General features: G+C 39.3%; 1 protein-coding gene and 1 pseudogene across 1 annotated transcript in view; both read right to left on the minus strand.

Moving 5' to 3' along the window:
- Nucleotides 1-20,680, minus strand: part of ZDHHC13 (zinc finger DHHC-type containing 13) — a 58,945-nt gene that overhangs the window by 19,454 nt on the left and 18,811 nt on the right. The window contains exons 4-10 of the mRNA XM_021083254.1: nt 19,422-19,499; nt 18,007-18,151; nt 14,566-14,630; nt 11,573-11,735; nt 11,198-11,323; nt 6,541-6,674; nt 2,966-3,066 (exon numbers count right to left, since the gene is read on the minus strand). Coding sequence (XP_020938913.1) covers nt 2,966-3,066; nt 6,541-6,674; nt 11,198-11,323; nt 11,573-11,735; nt 14,566-14,630; nt 18,007-18,151; nt 19,422-19,499 — 812 coding nt within the window. The remainder of the gene's footprint in view (nt 1-2,965; nt 3,067-6,540; nt 6,675-11,197; nt 11,324-11,572; nt 11,736-14,565; nt 14,631-18,006; nt 18,152-19,421; nt 19,500-20,680) is intronic.
- On the minus strand, nt 13,648-14,138 carry LOC100522598 (annotated as a pseudogene).

Below are 20,680 nucleotides of genomic sequence, written 5' to 3' on the forward strand. Positions count from 1 at the left end.
TATTGTGTCATTCGTTTATATTAAAGGAATTTGAAAAAATATTAGAGGTAATGCTCAGAATTAAAAAGCATCATTAGGAGTTTGCATCATGGCACAGCAGAAACAAGTCAGACTAGGAACCATGAGGGTGCAGGATCAATCCCTGGTCTTGCTCAGTGGGTTAAGCATCCGGTGTTGTTGTGAGCTGTAAGGTAGGTCGCAGATGCGGCTCAGATCTGGCGTTGCTGTGGCTGTGGCTGTGGCTGGCAGCTGTGGCTTCAATTAGACCCTAGCCTGGGGACCTCCACATGCTATGGGTGTGGTCCTAAAAAGCAAAAAAAAAAAAAAAAAAAAAAAAAGCATTATTAAAGTAAAACTACACTACAGTGAAAGTAGATGTACTCAGAACTCATATGCCTCTCTCATTTTACATTTATTCCTATGAAAAAAATATTCTTGAACTGACTACATGCATTTCTCTCATAAACAGTATTCTTTCTTTTCAAATGTGCCATTACAGAAGAGAAATAACACAGAATTTAAAGGAATATCCTCCAAGGTACATGTCAATACAGATGGCCAATAGGCACATGAAAAGATGCTCATCATTGCTAATTATCAGAGAAATGCAAATCAAAACTACAACGAGGTACCACCTCACATCAGTCAGCATGACCGTCATTAAAAGTCTAAAGATGGAGTTTCCATCGTGGCTCAGTGGTAACAAACCCAACTAGTATCCATGAGGATGAAGGTTTGATCCCTGGCCTCACTCAGTGGATTATGGTTAAGTGGGCATTGCCATGAGCTGTGGTGTAGGTCAAAGAATTGGCTTGGATCTGGCATTGCTGTAGCTGTGGTGCAGGCCAGTGGATACAGCTCTGGTTCTACCCTAGCCTGGGAACTACCATATGCCCTAAAAAATGAAATGAAATAAAAATAAAGTCTAGAAATAATAAATGTTGGAGAGGGTATGGAGAAAAGGGAACCCTCCTACACTGTTGGTGAGAATGTAAACTGGTGCAGCCACTATGGAAAACAGTTTGGAAATTCCACAAAAAACTAAAATTGGGAGTTGTCATATTATCCAGCAATCCCACTCCTGGATGTATATCCAGACAAAACTATAACTTAAAAAGATACATCCACCCCTATGTTCAGAGCGGCATTATTTACAATAACCAAATATGGAAACAACCAGAATGTCTATCAACAGGATCAATAAAGAAAATATGGTATATGTGCACGCGCACACACACAAATGGAACATTCAGCCATAAAAAAAAGATGAAATAATGCCACTTGCAGCAACATGGAAAGACACAAAGATTATCATACTAAACAAATTAAGTTAGAAAAATATCATATATTATCACTTATATGTAGAATCTAAAATATGACACAAATGAACCTATCTATGAAGCAGAAACAGACTCACAGATAGAGAACAGATTTGTGGTTGCCAAGGGGAGAGGCAGGAGAAGGACTGGGAGTTTGGGATGAGCACATGCAAACTGGTATACAGAGGATGCACCAACGACAAGGTCCTACTGCATAGCACAGGGAATGATAATGGAAAAGGATATGAAAAAGTGTGTGTGAAAAACACACACCATATTTTCTCTATCCATTGATCTGATATTTACGTGTGTGTGTATGTAACTGAGTTACTTTGCTGTACAGCAGAGGTTAACATGTCACAAATCAACTATACTTCAATAAAATTTTAAAAAGTACATGTCTATCTACCGTAACTCTTCTTCTCCTACCCTATAAGGAAAGCAAGGCTTTAATGGCTTCTCAGGGTCCTTTAAAGGGAAGAAAAGAGCCTGGAAAGACATGGGAAGATGGAAAATTAGAGAAAATACTTCCTTCCTAATGGATATAAATAGCTATAACCCAAGAAGTAACCCCCATCTCCACTTCTAGGTGACTGGACTTAGCTAACCCTAAAAGTACAACACACTTCTAGGTTGGATTTGGCCTGTGCCCTGCTTCTCAAGTGATAAATCTATTCCTTAGATGAGTTTTTTCTTAAACCATGGGCTGCCATCCATTAGTACGTCACGAAAAATTAAGTGAGCTATGATCAACATTTTTAAAAAAGGAAACAGAATAGGATAAAAACAAAATATCAGAGTAAAGCACATACTGGGATTATTGTTTTCCGAAACTTTTGTTTCATATATGTTTTGGGTGGCAATAATGAATTTAGTTTTACTGTGTCTTGAGAATCAGTGCCTTGGATACAACCTACACTGATCATTACAAAGGAGAACATATTTCCTCCAATATTTCTCCTACACAGATCATCTTAGTACCCAGAAGATTTATTAACCAACTCTAACTGCTGACCAAGTTAAAAGAACCATATGACCTTGAAGGGAATCTCAAGCCAATACAACAAATTTTTATGGATCTAAGTAAAACAATAATTCATTATATTGTTCCCTTCCTTTGAGTTATAACACTAGACACCTGCTGTTCCTATAGTGTGCTCTGAGATCGGTTCCAGACTGAGCACATTTCCACCACTAAACGTCTTCCTTCGGAACCATTAAATGAATATAAATTTGACTTACGTTCTCTGGGTCTCCTCTAACACTCTAATATCTAAATTTCTTTTCTTTCTTTCTTTTTTTTTTTTGTCTTTTTGCTTTTCTTTGTGTCATAGGGCCACATCCATGGCATATGGAGGTTCCCAGGCTAGGGGTCGAATCAAAGCTGTAGCTGTCGGCCTACGCCAGAGCCGCAGCAACGAGGGATCCGAGCTGCGTCTGCGACCTACGCCACAGCTCACGGTAACCTGGATCCTCAACCCACTGAGCGAGGCCAGGAATGGAACCCGCAACCTCATGGTTCCTAGTTGGATTCGTTAACCACTGAGCCACAACGGGAACTCCTAATATCTAAATTTCTAACAATGGCATTAGTAATGTTAAAAAGCAAAATGAGATATATATTTAAATATAAGCTTGAAGGATATCAGGAAAGAATAACATGAACCAAGTCATAAATATCCAAAAAATGGAACTTAGCAGAAAGACTGTTGGTAAGTATATAAGGCTCTTATATCCGACCAAGAACCTAAAAGAAAAAAGGGTAAACATGCTGTGTTAGTGAAATGAATCTTATTTAGTTCTAAATCCCCTCACCTCAAATAAAAATCACCTCAAATAATAATGACACCCTCACATAACAGCTTTCACTTAGTGCTATTTGCACATTCCACACAGAAACAGTTATGTACAGTCATTGCCACATTTTACATGTGAGAAAACTGAAGCATCAGGACTCTCAGAGAGTGAATATGTTGGTTCTTACAACTAGTTTTTATACATTATTTCATTTCTAATCACTTTATATTTTCAATGAATCTTTTTAATTCCTATTGAAACATATCATATTTATATTTCTTTATTTTCAAATACTCCAAAATGCAAAAATTTAAATATTTGGAGATTCACCTTCATAATTAACAAGCTTTCTTCTAGAGGCTGGTAGTGTGTTTTTGCAACATACAGATGCACACGACCTTGAGCCCTTTCATCCCACCATCAGCTTGAGAAGCAGACACTTGATGCTAAACGACACTTGATGCTAAAGGTGCCACTAGTCATCAGGCACCACCCATCTCACTTGGGTCACAAGAAACTTGGAAGTCCACATATACTTTACCCAAATGTTTAGTGACATAGTTGCAAAAGAAAAAAAAATCTCTCTTTCACATGACTCAACATAGTAAATCTATGCATGAATACAATTTACCTGGATCTATTTTAAAATTTATACCAGGTTGATGATGGACATGACAGAGTTTTAAAAAGCTATCGAGATCATCGGAGTTCCCGTCGTGGCTCAGTGGTTAACGAATCTGACTAGCATCCCTGAGAACACAGGTTCAACCCGTGGCCTCGCTCAGTGGGTTAAGGATCCATCATTGCTGTGAGCTATGGTGTAGGTCGCAGACACCACTCAGATTCCGAGCTGCTGTGGCTGTGGTGTAGGCCAGTGGCTACAGCTCCAATTCAACCCCCAGCCTGGGAACCTCCAAATGCCATGGTATGGCCCTAAAGAAGGAAAAAAAAAAAAAGATCATAAGCGCAACTGTGATAAAATACCTGACAAGAACTAAAGATCCCAAACCTCAGGTACCCAAAAGGCTGCAGAATCAGCCAAACGGAGTCCATGTAACCACAGCACGGCCTACCTGAGATTTTGCAGCCAAATGTGTTTGACCTCATTAAGTGGTGCAGTGAACTACTTAGTTTTGAAGAGCCTGCTACTATGATCTGTCTAGGTATGACAGAGCAGCCTGGATCAATAAGCAACCTCCTGTGGAGCCTAATAATAGTGGAAGTTTACAGCTGCTTACTGCCATGAAATTGGGATGCTAGAGTAGGAGAAATAAAACAGAATGGATCAAGTTGCCGTATGAATTTGTCTTCCATGCAAACTGTGTCCATATGCTAAGCCTAGCTTATGAAGCCCCCAACTCAGAAACAAAAGTTTCCATGTAAATTTTACATAATGTGGGTTTCTATTAAAACAACAGAATCTCAAATGCCCCCTATCCTAGGTGCATACATATTGCCACTCTTTGCTTTCTCCATGGAATGCAAGAAAAAAGTGATGACTACAACTTGGCCTAAAATTTAGCCGAAGACCAAGTCAATCCAATCAGTGAAAAATGAATGAATATCTCTAAGTTACAAGCTTTCTGAAGAGCAGACAATTTTAGGCATTTTTCTACTTTTCAGAAATTTGAGAACTATGTGTAGATACTTATATTGCAACACGACAATGGGAGGAAAAATTAGGTATACAGGTATGTGTAACTTGGTCCCTATGCTGTACTGTGGAAAAATAAATAAAATTTGAAATAAAATAAAATAAAATAAAAAATAAAAATTCTGCTCATGAAAAAAGAAAAAAGAAATTTGAGCTGTTATTTACATTTGAATTCTAATTCTTTTCCAGCCTACTGTCTTGCTCTTGAGGAACCAAAATGGGAAAATTCCTCAATGCTCTGTCTTCTGTTGTGACATAAGCAGCAGTTCAGGCTATTCCACAAAATGCTGGTAAGCAAAAGGAGGACACAGGAATGCTCTTCATCACCCCCTGAAGAGAGCAACACAGCATCTCCTTTCAGCTTTGCTTTTATGGATCTTCAGTTTTTTGTTCCTGAAAATGTTCCACAGGAGAGACAAGCGTGTTGCTTGTATGGGCCTGACAGTCCAGGAAACAGTGATCAAGTGCCATGAAGAAAAAACAGCCCGTGATGCCGCAGAGTTAGTGAGGCATGGCCTTGCTGTGGAGGTGATGTTGGAACTGAGGCCCGAGTGACGTCTCCCGCTATACCATTATCTGCTATCAGAACACTTCAGACAGAGCCAAGGCCCTGGGTGGGAACAAGCCTGATGTGTGCTGGAAACAGAAAGGGGGCTGGAGGGCAGTAGAGGGAGATGATGTCAGAGGGGAGGGAACGGATCACATAACACCTCACAGGCCAGGAGTCTGGATGTCATTCCCAGAGCAAGAAAAAGCCACTGGAGGGCTTTAGGCAGAGAGAAAAGACAGAAACTGGTTTGCCTTTTTAAAGGACCACCCTGATTGCTAAGTGAGGAGGAATCCATGGGGAGAAGAGCCAGAGTCAGGAGACCAATTAGGAGGCTTGGCCTGGGGTGCCAGCTGGGGAGACAGAGAGAAGAGACCAACAGGAGTGGAGCAGGAAGAACTTGGTACCTCGCTGGATGTAGGAGGTGAGGAGAAGGGAAGAATGGAGGACAGAAATCCAAGGAGAAGACCCATGTTTCACGTGAGGACCAGATGACATTCTAACAAGGAAAGGGAGGTGAGAAGGAGAGACTAGGATGTGACAGGACTATTGAATACTGTGTGTCCGCCATGGTTTGAACCACTGTATTTGTATTAATTATGACAGAGGGACTGTCACAATTATCACCCTTGTTTTATAGATGAAAAAAATATCAAGGCACAGAGAGGTAAACCAACTTGTTCAAGGTCAGACTGTTACGTGGTAAAGCCTGACTTGAACCCAGTCTGACTCTTAACCAGCAACTATATATAATCATATATGAATATTTTCCTAAAAATAAACCATACCATAATTACTATTTCATAACATCCCTGATTTAATTAGGTTGTTTCAACTAAAAAACCTTAGGAGCAAAAATATCTAGCTTGAAATGAATTTTGATTTAGAGCGAGAAAAAAAATTTCTGAAAAATAAGCAAAAATGATTTAAGATGCAAAATAGTTATAAAAATCTCCCCATTACTTACCAAAGTTAACAATGCAAAAAGAGAGCTAGGATACTTACTTCCTACCAATAGTAAATTCAATTAAATTATTGGATTGGCCGATTTGCTTTCAGTCAAATTACATGCCACCACAGGACTTCCCTCCTACCCTGAGGACGTTTCTATGCAATAATAGTCAAAGTTCAATAAAGATCTGTGATTCCAATTAATCAGCAATAGAAATAAGTACTCAAATTTGAAATGCAATAACCAACATTGTAAAAACCAATATACATACCTTGGAAACAAAGATGTCAGAAAAAATAATGTTATTAGAAGAGATCCTTTTAAAAGCCAAGAATCTGAATTGAAGTCCAATATGTATCCAACAGCCCACATGGTAATCACAGAAAGCATCAGCAGCAGGAAGAGCTATTAAGAGATTCAGAAATTTAGAACTTTATGGATTGTACCTTCTAAGTATCTAGGAATAATTAGTTCAATACAACTACTTTCTTTCTTTTTTTTCTTTTTTTTTTTTTTTAATTGTCTTTTTGTCTTTTTCTAGGGCCACACCCGCGGCATACGGAGGTTCTCAGGCCAGGGGTCTAATCGGAGCTGTAGCTGCCGGCCTATGCCAGAGCCACCGCAACCCGGGACCCGAGCCGCGTCTGCAACCTACACCAGAGCTCACGGCAACGCCAGATCCTTAACCCACTGAGCAAGGCCAGGGATCGAACCTACAACCTCATGGTTCCTAGTTGGATTCGTTTCCGCTGCACCACAAAAGGAACTCCCCAACATAACTACTTTCTAAATACATAATAACAATGAATGCAACAGCAGAACACAGAGTTTTTCTTCAGAATTGCTGATTGATAAACGTGAAGTTTGAGAAATTACAAATCTTGGAAACGATCTTTCAAAGGCCTTACATTTCATAAAATGTTTCTTAAACATGTTTTGTTCTGCTTTCCTTCACTCCAAGAAATGGTGGTCTTTTAGTGTAAATGAGAGCTGACATTTAAAAAAAAAATTATTTCAAACAGTATTACCTATCGAAAAGCATAAAGCAAGACAAAAAGATCACACAAAAATCAATACACCCAAGACTCAAAGAAGAGAGTCTAAGAGTTCCAACCTGGGCGGTGGATGGTACCATCCCCTAATAAAGAAGGTTAGAAGGAACAAGTTTGCAGAAACGATGAGTTTTGTTTAGGGCATGTGGAGTTTGTAGATGCATACGAACATCTAGGAGATGGCAAGGCGTCAGTCAGAAAAGCAGGGCAACCATATGGTTTTGAGAAAAATTAGTGCTCACCAGTATACAGGTGAGAAAGCCATGAATGAACAACATCCCAAGGACTGTGCACAGATAGAAAGGGGCAGAATCTTGGCTGATGGAAACACCCAAAGGGAAAGAGCAAAGCCACAAAAGATAAGTAAGAACGAGTAAGCAGCACAATCAGAAAGGCGGGATGAGAACCAAAAAAAAGGTTCCAGAAAAGCCAGAGAAGGGAGTTTCAAGAAGGGAATGGTTCTCATCATCAAATGTCACATGGAGGTCAAAGACAGAAACATATTCTCAGGGGCTAATAATTCTGGCAAAGTTAAAAGAATGAAGTGCCTATAACCAACAGTGTGGCTGTCTGCATTGAAACTAGGCACCACATCTGGGCAATGCAGTCCCTTAACTGCAATAAACTTGACCTTGGAAGCTAGCAGTGCTCTTGTACCAGCAAAGGGAGGAAATATATTCTGCCCTATCTTTTTCAATTTTTACTTCTCTAAGCTACATCCTGAGGATGGGTAATTTCAAATGATTTCAAATCTTCAATATGCTTCCCATTTTAATTTGAAAGATAACACAAAATGAGCCAGTTTGGATTTTTTTTTTCTTTTTTGGCCGCCCCACGGCACATGGAATTGATCCAAGCTGTAGTTGCGACCTAAGCCACAGGTGCAGCAACACAAGATCTATAACGCACTGTCCCAGTGGGGGTTGAACCTGCGTCCCAGCATTCCTGAGATGACGATGCTAATACTGCTGGGCCACAGCAGGAACTCCTAGTTTTTTTTTTTTTTTAAAGGTAAATTTTGTGGAATTTTTTTAAAAGGTAAATTTGTGGAATTTTGCTCAGGGGTCATAGTGTCTGTGAGGATGCAGGTTTGATCCCTGGCCTCACTCAGTGGGTTAAGGACCCAGCATTGCCACAAGCTGTGGTGCAGGTCACAGATGTGGCTCAAATTTGATGCTGCTGTGCCCGTGTTGTAGGCTGGCAGGTGCAGCTCTGATTTGACTCCAGCCTGGGAACTTTGGCATACCGCAGGTACAACCATAAAAAAGGGGGAAAATAAGGTAAATTTAAAACCTATAAGCAACATAATATCAGAATAAAATAAGAATTAAACACAGGTCCCAAAATTTTAATCCCAGATATAACTCCTACAGATGAACCTACACTATTTACTCATTCGACCCAGTGTGTACTGTATGCTAGGCACTGTTCTAGACACTTAGGACACATCGATGAATTTAAAGTTTTTCTTTTAAACTTTTTTTTTTTTTCTTTTTGTCTTTTGTTGTTGTTGTTGTTGTTGCTATTTCTTGGGCCGCTCCCGCGGCATATGGAGGTTCCCAGGCTAGGGGTTGAATCGGAGCTGTAGCCACCGGCCTATGCCAGAGCCATAGCAATGCGGGATCCGAGCCGCGTCTGCAACCTACACCACAGCTCACGGCAACGCCGGATCGTTAACCCACTCAGCAAGGGCAGGGACTGAACCCGCAACCTCATGGTTCCTAGTCGGATTCGTTAACCACTGCGCCACGACGGGAACTCCTCTTTTAAACTTTAAATTTAGTTTTTAGTAGCCTAAATACTAGTAGGGGAAGAGAGACAAATGTACTAAGAAAATTTTATCGTATATAAAAAGTTGGACCACACAAGGTGGTGGTCATTGTAAGGACTTTAGTTTTTATTCTGGGAGAAAGGGGGAGACATCAAAGGATTCTGAGCAGATGAATGACAGGATCTAACTTACATTTTGATTGTTTGTTTGGCCCTGCCCATGGCATGTGGAAGTTCCCAGGTCAGGGACTGAACCCTCACCACAGCAATAACCAGAGCCACAGCAGTGAGAACACTGGATCCTTAACCCACTGAGCCACCAAGGAACTTCCTCACTTACATTTTAAGATTCACCTGGCTGCTCTGGTGAGAAGAGACTAGAGGTGAGTGGAGCAGGGGGATGTCAGACAGCTGCAGAAATCCACACAAAAGACAATGGTGGCTAGACCAAAATGCCAGGGTGAAGTGACAAGAAGGGACAGATACTGGATATGTACCAAGGGCAGATCTAGCCAACATATTTTTCTGATGGTCCGGATATGTGGGATGACGGAGAAAATGCAAAGATGACCGGAGAGCAGGAGCTGTCACCTACTGAGATGGGGAAGGCTGTAGATGGAACAGTTAGGGACGGTGGAGAGGAGATTAAGTGCTCAGTTTTGGCATGTTAGGTTGATGATGCCTACTGCACCAAGAACTGGATAAATCAAGTACCTAACTGGATACACACACAGTTCTGGAAAGGTCTGAACTAGAGACAATGTTGGGAGCTGTTAATATATAAATGACATTTAACACCACGGAAGTGCATGAAATCACCAAGGGAATGACTAGATAGAAAAGGTTTGAGGACAAAACCCTGGGCATTCTACCAATAAAGGGCTGGAGGGTGGGGGGTGGGAAGTGGAGGAGTTGGCAAAGGAGACCGAGGAGTAACCATTGCTTCTTTCTTTCTCCCTCCACATACCTAATGCAAAACCAGTGTCGTATTTATGATGACCCTCTGCATAGAAATTTTATGCCAGTTAATTTAGCATCATTCTGAACACACAATTACTAATTATTATTAGATAAGATGATGCTGTCATACGCGAAAACGTTAATGAGTGGAGTCAATTCAGTATCCCATTTTAACAATTTTAATTACATTCTCTATTAGGACTTAGATTTTGCTGAACATCCTTTATCTATCACTTTGTTCAGCTCATGAGAGTAAGCTGAACATCCTTTATCTATCACTTTGTTCACGTTTAACTTTAGAAAAGCACCATTCAGAAGAACTGGAAAATTTTAAAAAAAGAATAAAATTTGGATCTCATCTCTTACAATTCTGAATTTTGGATCTTTTTTTTTAAATGAAGTGACTTGAAGTTTTTGACACTGTCATTTAACTCCTCGTGACTCTAACAAAGTGTTCTGAATGTTACTATCTTCCCTTTGAAAAAGGATTTTAACTGGAACACGTTCTTTAAGAAAAGCTCTTATAAAATTCCTTACAACAAGGTGCTTTTCCTTTTGCTTCTCTAAGAATCTGAACCATCTATGTTTTAATCCACTCATTAAATAAATGTAGAAGTAGGCCATGATACTCACAAGTAACATGTAGCTTTAGAGCCACCTAGCTAAAGGCCAACAATAAAGTGCCAAGAAAAGTGCCGAATTTCCAACTTGGGGTTAGGGGCTGTATGAGAAAGATATAATTGGCAAATATAATGCAGCACTATGCAACTTCCTGGTTTCCCTTGATGCCTTAAAAAACAAAAACAGGAGTTCCCGTCGTGGCGCAGTGGTTAACGAATCCAACTGGGAACCATGAGGTTGCGGGTTCGGTCCCTGCCCTTGCTCAGTGGGTTAAAGATCCGGCATTGCCGTGAGCTGTGGTGTAGGTCGCAGACGTGGCTCGGATCATGCGTTGCTGTGGCACTGGCTCAGGCTGGGGGCTACAGCTCCGATTCGACCCCCAGCCTGGAAACCTCCATATGCCGTGGGAGCGGCCCAAAGAAATAGCAAAAGACAAAAAAAACCCCAAAAAAACCAAAAAAAAAACAAAAACAAATGAACAAAACAGTTCTTATAGCCCACATAATAGGCTCTATATGAAAGTACCTCGCATTTCTGCAGCCACCTCCAAAGTCTGAAATTTTTATTGGCTCGCATCTTGGCCTCCGTTTTTAACATGTGAATAATGAGTCGATTTTTATTTTGCAGAGCCATGTCAAAAGGTGTTTCTCCCTAAAAAAAGAGAGAGAGAGAGAGAGAAAGAGAAAGTCCAGGTACATTTTTGATACAGCATAGGTGCTAAACATTTTATAAAAATTCACCAGAATCACAGATTCAATGTATTTATTCCAAAGGTACCTATTATTGTTTATACCTATCTTGTAGTATCTGAAAGTATCTATGTAACTTATCTTTATGTTAATTTATCAGTCTTCTAACTGAAGATATAATAAGCTAAGGGACATAAACACCTAGTCATACCTTAACATTTCGGATATCCAGGCTAGCACCAGCTTCCAAGAGTTTATCGACAGCACTAACATTTCCTGCAGCAACAGCCCAGTGAAGAGGAGTGTTTTGGTGTATTTTATCAACCACATTGAGAGAAGGATTAAACTTTAAAAGAAATCCAGTTGGTTCTGGCCTGTCTCAAAAATAAAATACCAAAGGGTATTAGTCAAATGATTTGAAGAGTAAATGCAAATAATGAACCTGTTAGTTAATGTACCGATGAACCAATCAGTAAGTGCTCTGAAAACTGAGGAATTTCTCTACAGAGTGTTCTATTCTAGGTGCCAATAGGAGAGGTGTAACCCATGCCACAAAAGATATCTATTTTTTTTTTTTTTGTCTTTCTGTCTTTTTAGGGCCCCACAGTGGCATATAGAGGTTCCCAGGCTAGGGGTCCAGTCGGAGCTGTAGCCACTGGCCTACACCCCAGCCACAGCAATGCAGGATCCGAGCCACGTCTGCGACCTACACCACAGCTCATGGCAACGCCAGATCCTTACCCCACTGAATGAGGCCAGGGATTGAACCCGAGTCCTCATGAATGCTAGTGGGATTTGTTAACTGCTCAGCCACAATGCGGTAACTCCCCAAAAGACATCTATTAGGTGACAGCCTTGCTATATAATGTAATTTTAACGTCAATACAGTGGAATAATTGCTTTTTTTTTTTTTTTTTTGCCTGCCTGTGGCAGGTGGAAGTTTCCACACCAGGGAATGAACCTGAGCCAGAGCAGCAATCCAAGCCACACTAATGACTTCACTGGATCCTTAACCCACTGTGCCACAAGAGAACTCCTGCTTTTGTTTTTCAAACTTTTCATGTGGTTGTTCTATTGGTTAACTTTATTTTTAAATTGTGAATTTAACTTCAGCCAACATTAAATGCTACGTTATTGTCCAATTAAAGAGCTAAATGTACAACATTATATTTGAGGAGATAAACCAAAAGCTAACTTCACATTCTCCCTCCAACCAATTACTATATAAATCCATGTAAATGTCCTAAAACACTTATTTATCATAGAAAGTTATGAACTTGAAAACAGAATTCAATAAAATATTTTCATTTCATCTTCATTACCTTCTCTTCTTCCAATGACTACTCAAGAGATTCCTTTAATAAAACAATATTCTACTTTACTTACCCTATCAAGATTTTTAAGGAGTTCCCATCGTGGCTCAGCAGAAATGAATCTGACTAGTTTCCACGAGGATGCAGGTTCAATCCCTGGCCTCACTCAGTGGTTAAGGATCTGGCATTGCCATGAGCTGTGATGTAGGTTACAGATGCGGCACGGATCTGGCATTGCCATGAGCTGTGATGTAGGTTACAGATGCGGCTCGGATCTGGCATTGCTATAGCTATGATATAGGCCAGCAGCTATAGATCCCATTCATTCCCTAGCCTGGGAACCTCCACATGCCACGGGAGCAGCCCTAAAAAGACAAAAGATTTTTAAACGTTATACCTGACTTCAGAGTTACCAGAAAAGATGATAAAATGCTTTGGGACAAAATTCTACCCCTACTCCCACTACTCCATGAACAAAAAGGAAATGGCATCAGAACTAACTCAGTTCCTAGGGAAGACAACCTAAGTAAAAGCAGAATCAGAAATTAAGTACAACACTGGAAACAAAACTGATAAAGGGCAAACTGTAGCATGTACTTGAATAGAAGAATATCAGAAGCTGAACAATATGGTGGTCAATAATCACGTGTTTATAAATTCACAAAAAAATTTAAAATATGTGAGGACCTGATAAGAATATATAAACAGACTACTTTCATAGATCAATTACAATTAATATTTTCAGCACCATCAATGATGTCAGAGAAGCTCAAAATTTATGGTTTTCTGGAAAGCACGTTTATCATTTGGGTTTCAAATGATGGGGGCATTTAAACTTGTAGCCACTCTGGAAAATATAAACTATGAAATGTAGGTCATGCTTCTAAGTCCTGTTTTGAAAGGAAATTTTTGTATTAGTAGCTTTCATAACTTTTCCCCAAAGCTATCAGAAAAGAGAAAATATATTTCTTTATTTTTTTTTCCACTGAGCCATTTTATTTGCACATATGTATTACATCCCTAGAAAAAGAATCCAAGGATTTTCCCTCCTGTGTGTTTTCATCTTGCTTCTTCATGGTCCATGATGCCAGCTGAGGTTGTAAGTACAATGAACCCAAACTGACGGGACGGGAGCAGGTTATTCTGCCATTTTTCTAGATCTTTGAGTTGCACATCAAACTTATTTAGCCTGCCTGTGAGGTTCACAACAATTTTCCCAGCTCTATGATCGTCGATGATTTCAAATTCGCTCTATGATCGTCGATGACTTCAAATTCGCCAATGTAACCATGCTTCATCATCACAGTTAGAAACCTGACGATGACTTTGGAGCACGGCCTAATAAGAACCTGGCGTTTGCCTCTCTTTTCGGCATTGTTGATGCTCCTGAAGGCATCAGCCAGGACGTTCATGCGCACCATTGTGGCGGCACGGAAAGATGGCGGAAGAGGAAAAAATATATTTCAATTGTGTTTTGCTAACTACATTAAAAGTCCTTATCATAGTCACGAGATGAAAATCTTGCCTTCTGGAGTTCCTGCTGTGGCTCAGAGGAAACAAATCTGACTAGGATCCATGAGGACGAAGGCTGGATCCCTGGCCTCACTCAGTGGGTTAAGGATCCGGCGTTGCCCGTGAGCTGTGGTGTAGGTCGCAGACTCGGCTCAGATCCAGGATTGCTGGGGCTCTGGTGTAGGATGGCAGCTGTGGCTCCGACTAGACTCTTAGCCTGGGAACCTCCATATGCTGTGGGTGTGGCTCTTAAAGACAAAAAAAAAAAAAAAAGAAAATCTTATCTTCTTCAGAATGTTGTATCATCTCACAGAGACTAAGATACTTAAATTGGTGGAATCAAGAGTCAGAATAAGGCAATTCAATTAAAGTCACTTACCCAAGTACTTTGTGAGCTGATAGCATAAGAGGTGTGTGCCCATCTACATCTGTCATATTCACACTCTGTTCAAAAAGAAGAGTCCATCAGCCTAACTACAAACGCAAATTTCCCTTTCCTCTCTTAGGACAATTAGCTCTTTAACACATTCAGTACCACCACTGAGTCTACAAGAAGGGTTCAAATATCACTTGAATAAAAGAATATTCTGCTTCATATGTTAGGGTAAACATTCCTATTCCCACAAAATATTTTTAAAGGGAAAAATCTCATATGTGATTTTAAATGTTGTTTGCTGTGAACTGGAAGAGAGCTCAGGTAAAGAGAAAAATGTTTATAATCACCATCAAATATAAGCGATAGTAGCAGAGACCTTTGAAGTCATCTAGTTTGGACTTTAACTGACACATTAATTCATACAATCCTCTCTTACACAAAGTCATCCAGTCCCTACTTAAACACTTCTAGTAATTAGCAAACTCTATCTTCAAAGGCAACTCATATTTTTGGACTTATTATACTATGTTTCAAAGAGTAAAATATGAAAAATCCTTTTCCATTTTTGATAATATAGGGAAAAAGGGAAATCATATCTCCATGAGGACATGCTCCTGTTAATAAAACGAGCCACTTAATAAAATGGGCCCAGACTTGAGATATACAATAATACCTAAACCAAGCTAAAAAAAAAAAAAAAAAAAAAAAAAAAGTCAATTACTAAATACTCGTATGGGCCTTGGAGGAAGGAACCCAAAAAGAAGCAGGAAGGATGACTCCTCATACATCTTTCAAAAATGAGACCCAGGAGGTTATAATTATTCTACTTCAATTGCTAAGTCTAAGAAAGTGCTTATTTAAAGAGAACACAATCATTCCAATAGCATTTGTGCAAACATGTTTCCACGCCTGTTACAGACGAGACTACTGATATATAAACTACTTGCTACCACAAAGCATATCCCAGGCAAGCAGATCTGACAGTGAAACTCCCACTGCCAGCAACCTATAATTTAACCTGTGCCATAAATGGATGCCTCTTAAGGAAAGTCATTTTTCATGAAATTACTTCAGAGAACAATAAGAAGCATACACTCAAATTGGTCTCCATTTGGACTCAAATAATGAGAGCAAATGATGGGTTAATTTAGTGATCTGACTTCCATTTCTACATTCAACCAGAAGAAAAATACAGGCTTTGAAGTCATGTTTTTTAAAAACTCTGCAAATTACTGGGATCATGAAGAAAACTATTACAGGCTTACAAGTTTCAGAAACATCTATTATATGTTACTGAGCTAAATGACCTGTCCTTTGTGCTCCAATGAACTGGAAAAGCAGTATTCAACAGATAGATTTACTGAAGCTAATATCTGAATATTTGGGTAACTATAACTTCTATTTTTAAAATGAGGACAGACTACTAGTAATCATCCTCTGAATGCCTTTAGATTTTTTTTTTTTTTCTTTTTAGGGCCACATGAGCGGTACATGGAGGTTCCCAGGCTAGGAGTCGAATCGGAACTACAGCAGCTGGCCTACGCCACAGCTACAGCAATGCTGGATCTGAGCCGCGTCTGCCACCTACACCACAGCTCACGGCAACACCAGATCCTTAACGCACTGAGCAAGGCCAGGGATCAATCCGCAACCTCGTGGTTCCTAGTTGGATTCGTTTCCCCTGTGCCACCGTGGGAACTCCAGAATCCCTTTAGATTTATAATAGCTGGAGTATAAGATAACATTTCAAAACATTCCTGTCCTTGGTAATGTAAATGGGTGCACTCACTACAGAAAACAGCATGGAGGTTCTGTAAAAAGCTAAAAATAAAGTTACCATATGACCCAGTTATCCCATTCCTGGGCATATATCCAGACATAACTATAATTCAAAAAGATACATGCACCCTATATTAACAGCAGTGCTATTTACAATAGCCAATCATGGAACAACCTAAATAGCCATCAACAGATGAGTGGAAAAAGAAAATATGGTACACACATACAATACTGTTCAGCCATAAGAAAGAATGAAATAATGCCATCTGCAGCAACGTGGATGGGCCTAGAGATTCTTTTTTTTTTTTGTCTTTTTGCCTTTTCTAGGGCCACTCCAGTGGCACATGGAGGTTCCCAGGCTAGGGGTCAAATCGGAGCTGTAGCCACCGGCCTACGCCAGAGCCACAGCAACGCAGGATCCAAGCCGCGTCTGCAACCTACACCACAGCTCACGGCAATGCTGGATCTTTAACCCACTGAGCAAGGCCAGGGACCAAACCCGCAACCTCATGGTTCCTAGTTGGATTCGTTAACCACTGCACCACGACAGGAACTCCCTAGAGATTATCTTATTAAGTGAAGTCAGTCAGAAAGAGAAAGACAAATACCATATGATATCATTTACATGTAGAATCTAAAATATGACACAAATGGACTAGGAGTGGGATGGATTGAGAGTCTGAGGTTAATAGATGCAAACTATTACATTTAGAATGGATACACAATAAGGTCCTACTGCATAGCATGAAAAACGATATCTCATTTCCTGGGATAGACCATGATAGAAAATTATATATAGAAAAAGAATATGGAGTTCCCACTGTGGCTCAGCGGTAATGAACCTGACTAGCATCCATGAGGCCACAGGTTCAATCCCTGGCCTTTCTCAGTGGGTTAAGGATCCAGCATTGCTGTGAGCTGTGGTGTAGGTCACAGATGCGGCTTGGATACTGCATTGCTGTGGCTGTGGCATAGGCTGGCAGCTGTAGCCTGGGAGCTTCCATATGCCATGGGTGCAGCTCAAAAAAAAAAAAAAAAAGGCAAAAAAAATACATAAACTATGACACAAATGAACATATCTTTAAAACAGAAACAGACTCACAGATACAGAGAACAGACTTGTGGTTGCCAAGGGGAAGAGGGTTGGGGAGGGATGGGCTGGGAGTTTGGGATTAGCAGAGGCAAACTATTATATACATAATGGGTAAACAACAAGGTCCTACTATATAGCAGAGGGAACTATATTCAATATCCTGTAATAAACCATAATGGAAAAGAATATGAAAAAGAATACATATATATACATGCACATAACTGAGTCACTTTGTTGTACAGAAGAAATTAAAACGACATTGTAAATCAATTGTACTTCAGTAATTGTTGTCTTTTTAGGACTTCACTGGTGGCATACGGAGTTCCGAGGCTTGAGTTCAAATTGGAGCTGTAGTTAAGCCACAGCCACAGCCACAGAAACACCAGATCTGAGCCACGTCTGCAACCTATATACCACAGTTCATGGCAATGCTGGATCCTTAACCCACCAAGCGAGGCCAGGGACCAAACCTGGAGTCCTCATGGACACTGGTCAGGTTCGTTAACCACTGAGCCACGACAAGAACTCTGATACTTTAATAAACTATTTAAAAAAAAAAAAAAAAAACATACCTGTCCTTTTGAGATGAGATATGCTATAATGGGCATATGTTGAAATAATACTGCCAGATGGATGCTGCTGAATCCCTCTCCATCAATAAGAGTGGGGTCTGCACCATACTGCAGTAATAATATGACCATAGGTAAATGCCCTTGTCTGTAAATAAAGGACAAAAATCATGTGATATTCTGTAGCACAAAAGATAGGAAAATTAGAAAGCAACTAATATTCCTAAAACATAAGGGATTTGGATTAGATATAAAGAGTACTTCCTAACAGTACACAGATTTTTAAAACACTGGAGATTTTCTAAATGTCTTATGTAGATGCTCCAAACTTGGAATTACCCTAACAGTCCTTCTTGAGTGCAGGTTATAAACTTAATAACCTCCCACTCTATCTTAAACCTCATGTTACTACCATGTGCAAATAATTGCACATCACCAAAATGGAAGTTAAAAACACCTCAGACTTCACCGTTGCTATTTTAAAAACAAACAAAAAAAAATGATCATGAAGCAGATATGCTGAAGGTATAAGTTCACAGACTGAAGGTATGCCATGATAATCCTAGTCTTAGGAACTACTTATTTTTATTGAATATGGTTCATTTCTATGTAAAGCACTGTACCTCAGTAACTTAACAGGGATGAGCTAACCCTAGATTCTTCAAAATTCTCGGCTATGGAGAAAAGATTCAACTTCTTTCTTAAGTGAACAAGTATTCACTTCAATTTTAGGTTCATATCAATCCCACCAACCACAGAAAATGAAGTAAAAATGAAAGATGAAGTTGTCAAATAGTCAGACAGGCACTTGTTAACTTTGGATAACACATGCCAGAGAAAAGGACTGCCTGAGTTTATACTCACTCGACTACCACTTTTATCCATGTGATCAAATATTTACAATATTTATTTTGATTATAAAATATAATACACATTTTGAGTTTTAGCATCATAGTGGGCCCTAAATTAAGCATGAAAACACCATCTCTGGGAACTCTTTAAGTTATATATATATAAACTCATATATACTTTTTTAAATGAATAGGCAAAAAGGAAAGAAAGCCTTTCAAATGGTTTATACCTGCAATTTCCAATATGGGCTACTAGCCATATATAGCTATTTATATTCAAGTTAGTTACAATTAAATAAAACTGAAAATTTGTAAATCAACTGCACTTTAACAAAAAAATTTTTTTAAAACTTTAGTTCTTAGCTGCATCAGCCACACTTCACATTTCATATGCAGCTAGTGGCTACCTTACTGGACAGTGCAGAATAGAACATTTCTGTCATCACAGAAAATTCTACTGAAAAAAGAAAATTCTATTGGAAAGTACTGGTCTGTAATGCTCAGAAAATGAGCTTAAGTCACTTCTGATTTTAAACAACAATTTCAGTATTTAAAGAAAACCTTTACCTGATGGCCCAGTGAAGAGGAGTTGAATTTAAATCTCCACCCAACTGATCTACCACAGCACCTTTTGAAATATAAAACCTGTTAAAAGCAGATATAGGTGGAAATAAGATTTAAAACTTAACATTCGTATGAGAAAGAAAAACATCAATCTTTCTTAGTAATAAATGCATTAGAAAACAGAAATTATACTAATAACCTCCCTAAAAACACTCAGATCAACAGAAGTCTGAAAGATTCACACAAGATCATCAAACAAACCCCTGGTGAAATATTCTCAGCATGTATGTAATTACTCCTGCTGTCATGAGCATTCCATTGCAACTACACAGCAAACACGTTAACAACTAAACTCTGCATATTCTAACCACCACAACACTCTTAAAATGGTTTGTATTCAAAAGATTTCTACTACGGTTATTCTACCTAACTTGCAAGAATAAAGTATGTCACTTTTAACAGTTTAGAAAATCTATGTGGGAATGAATTCAAAAAGTAAGCAGTAAAAAATTAATTCGAAATCCTTTCAGCAGAGTTCTGGCCGTGGAGCAGTGATTTAAGAATTCGACTGCAGTGGCTCAGGTCACTGCGGAGGCACAGGTTTGATCCCAGGCCCCGACACAGTGGATTAAAAGGATCCAACGCTGCCACAGCTGTGGCATAGGTTGCAGCTGTGGTTCAGATTCAATCTCTGGCCTGGGGAACTTCAATATGCTGTGGGTGCAGCCATAAAAGTAAAAAAAAAAAAAAAAAAAAAAAATCCTTCCAGAAATTTAGACATTTTGAGAGTTTTACTATTTGGGGGCACAGATGGGATACACTATATAAAGTGAACCTGTAAGTTAAAGAGACTTATTTTCTTCTGTAGTTTACAGGAATTAGTCTCATTATTTCAGTGTTGTGCTTCATATACCATATTATCTAAACAGTACACCAGTTTATTTCTACATAAAAGTTTGCATATAAGTATAATGTAACTTTAGTATATTTTTATTTTCTCAAATCTCAAGAATTTTAAATATGTATGATACAATATATACCCACATTCACATACCCGTAAATTCTACATGCTAAGGTATACAACACAATGGGCAGGCAGTAGTGCTCTGTGAAGAGGAAAGACTGTATACAATCCAATACATGCCTACTTAAAAATGTATTCCATATTCAATTTTTTTTAAAGTTAAATCAGTCCCCTACCCATTAACTCCTCTGGCATTGTTATAAAATAAGATGTTTTTTGGAGGGGGTGCAGGCAGGTG

The sequence above is a fragment of the Sus scrofa genome, chromosome 2 (genome assembly GCF_000003025.6).
Source record: "Sus scrofa isolate TJ Tabasco breed Duroc chromosome 2, Sscrofa11.1, whole genome shotgun sequence".
NCBI classification, from domain to species: domain Eukaryota; kingdom Metazoa; phylum Chordata; class Mammalia; order Artiodactyla; family Suidae; genus Sus; species Sus scrofa.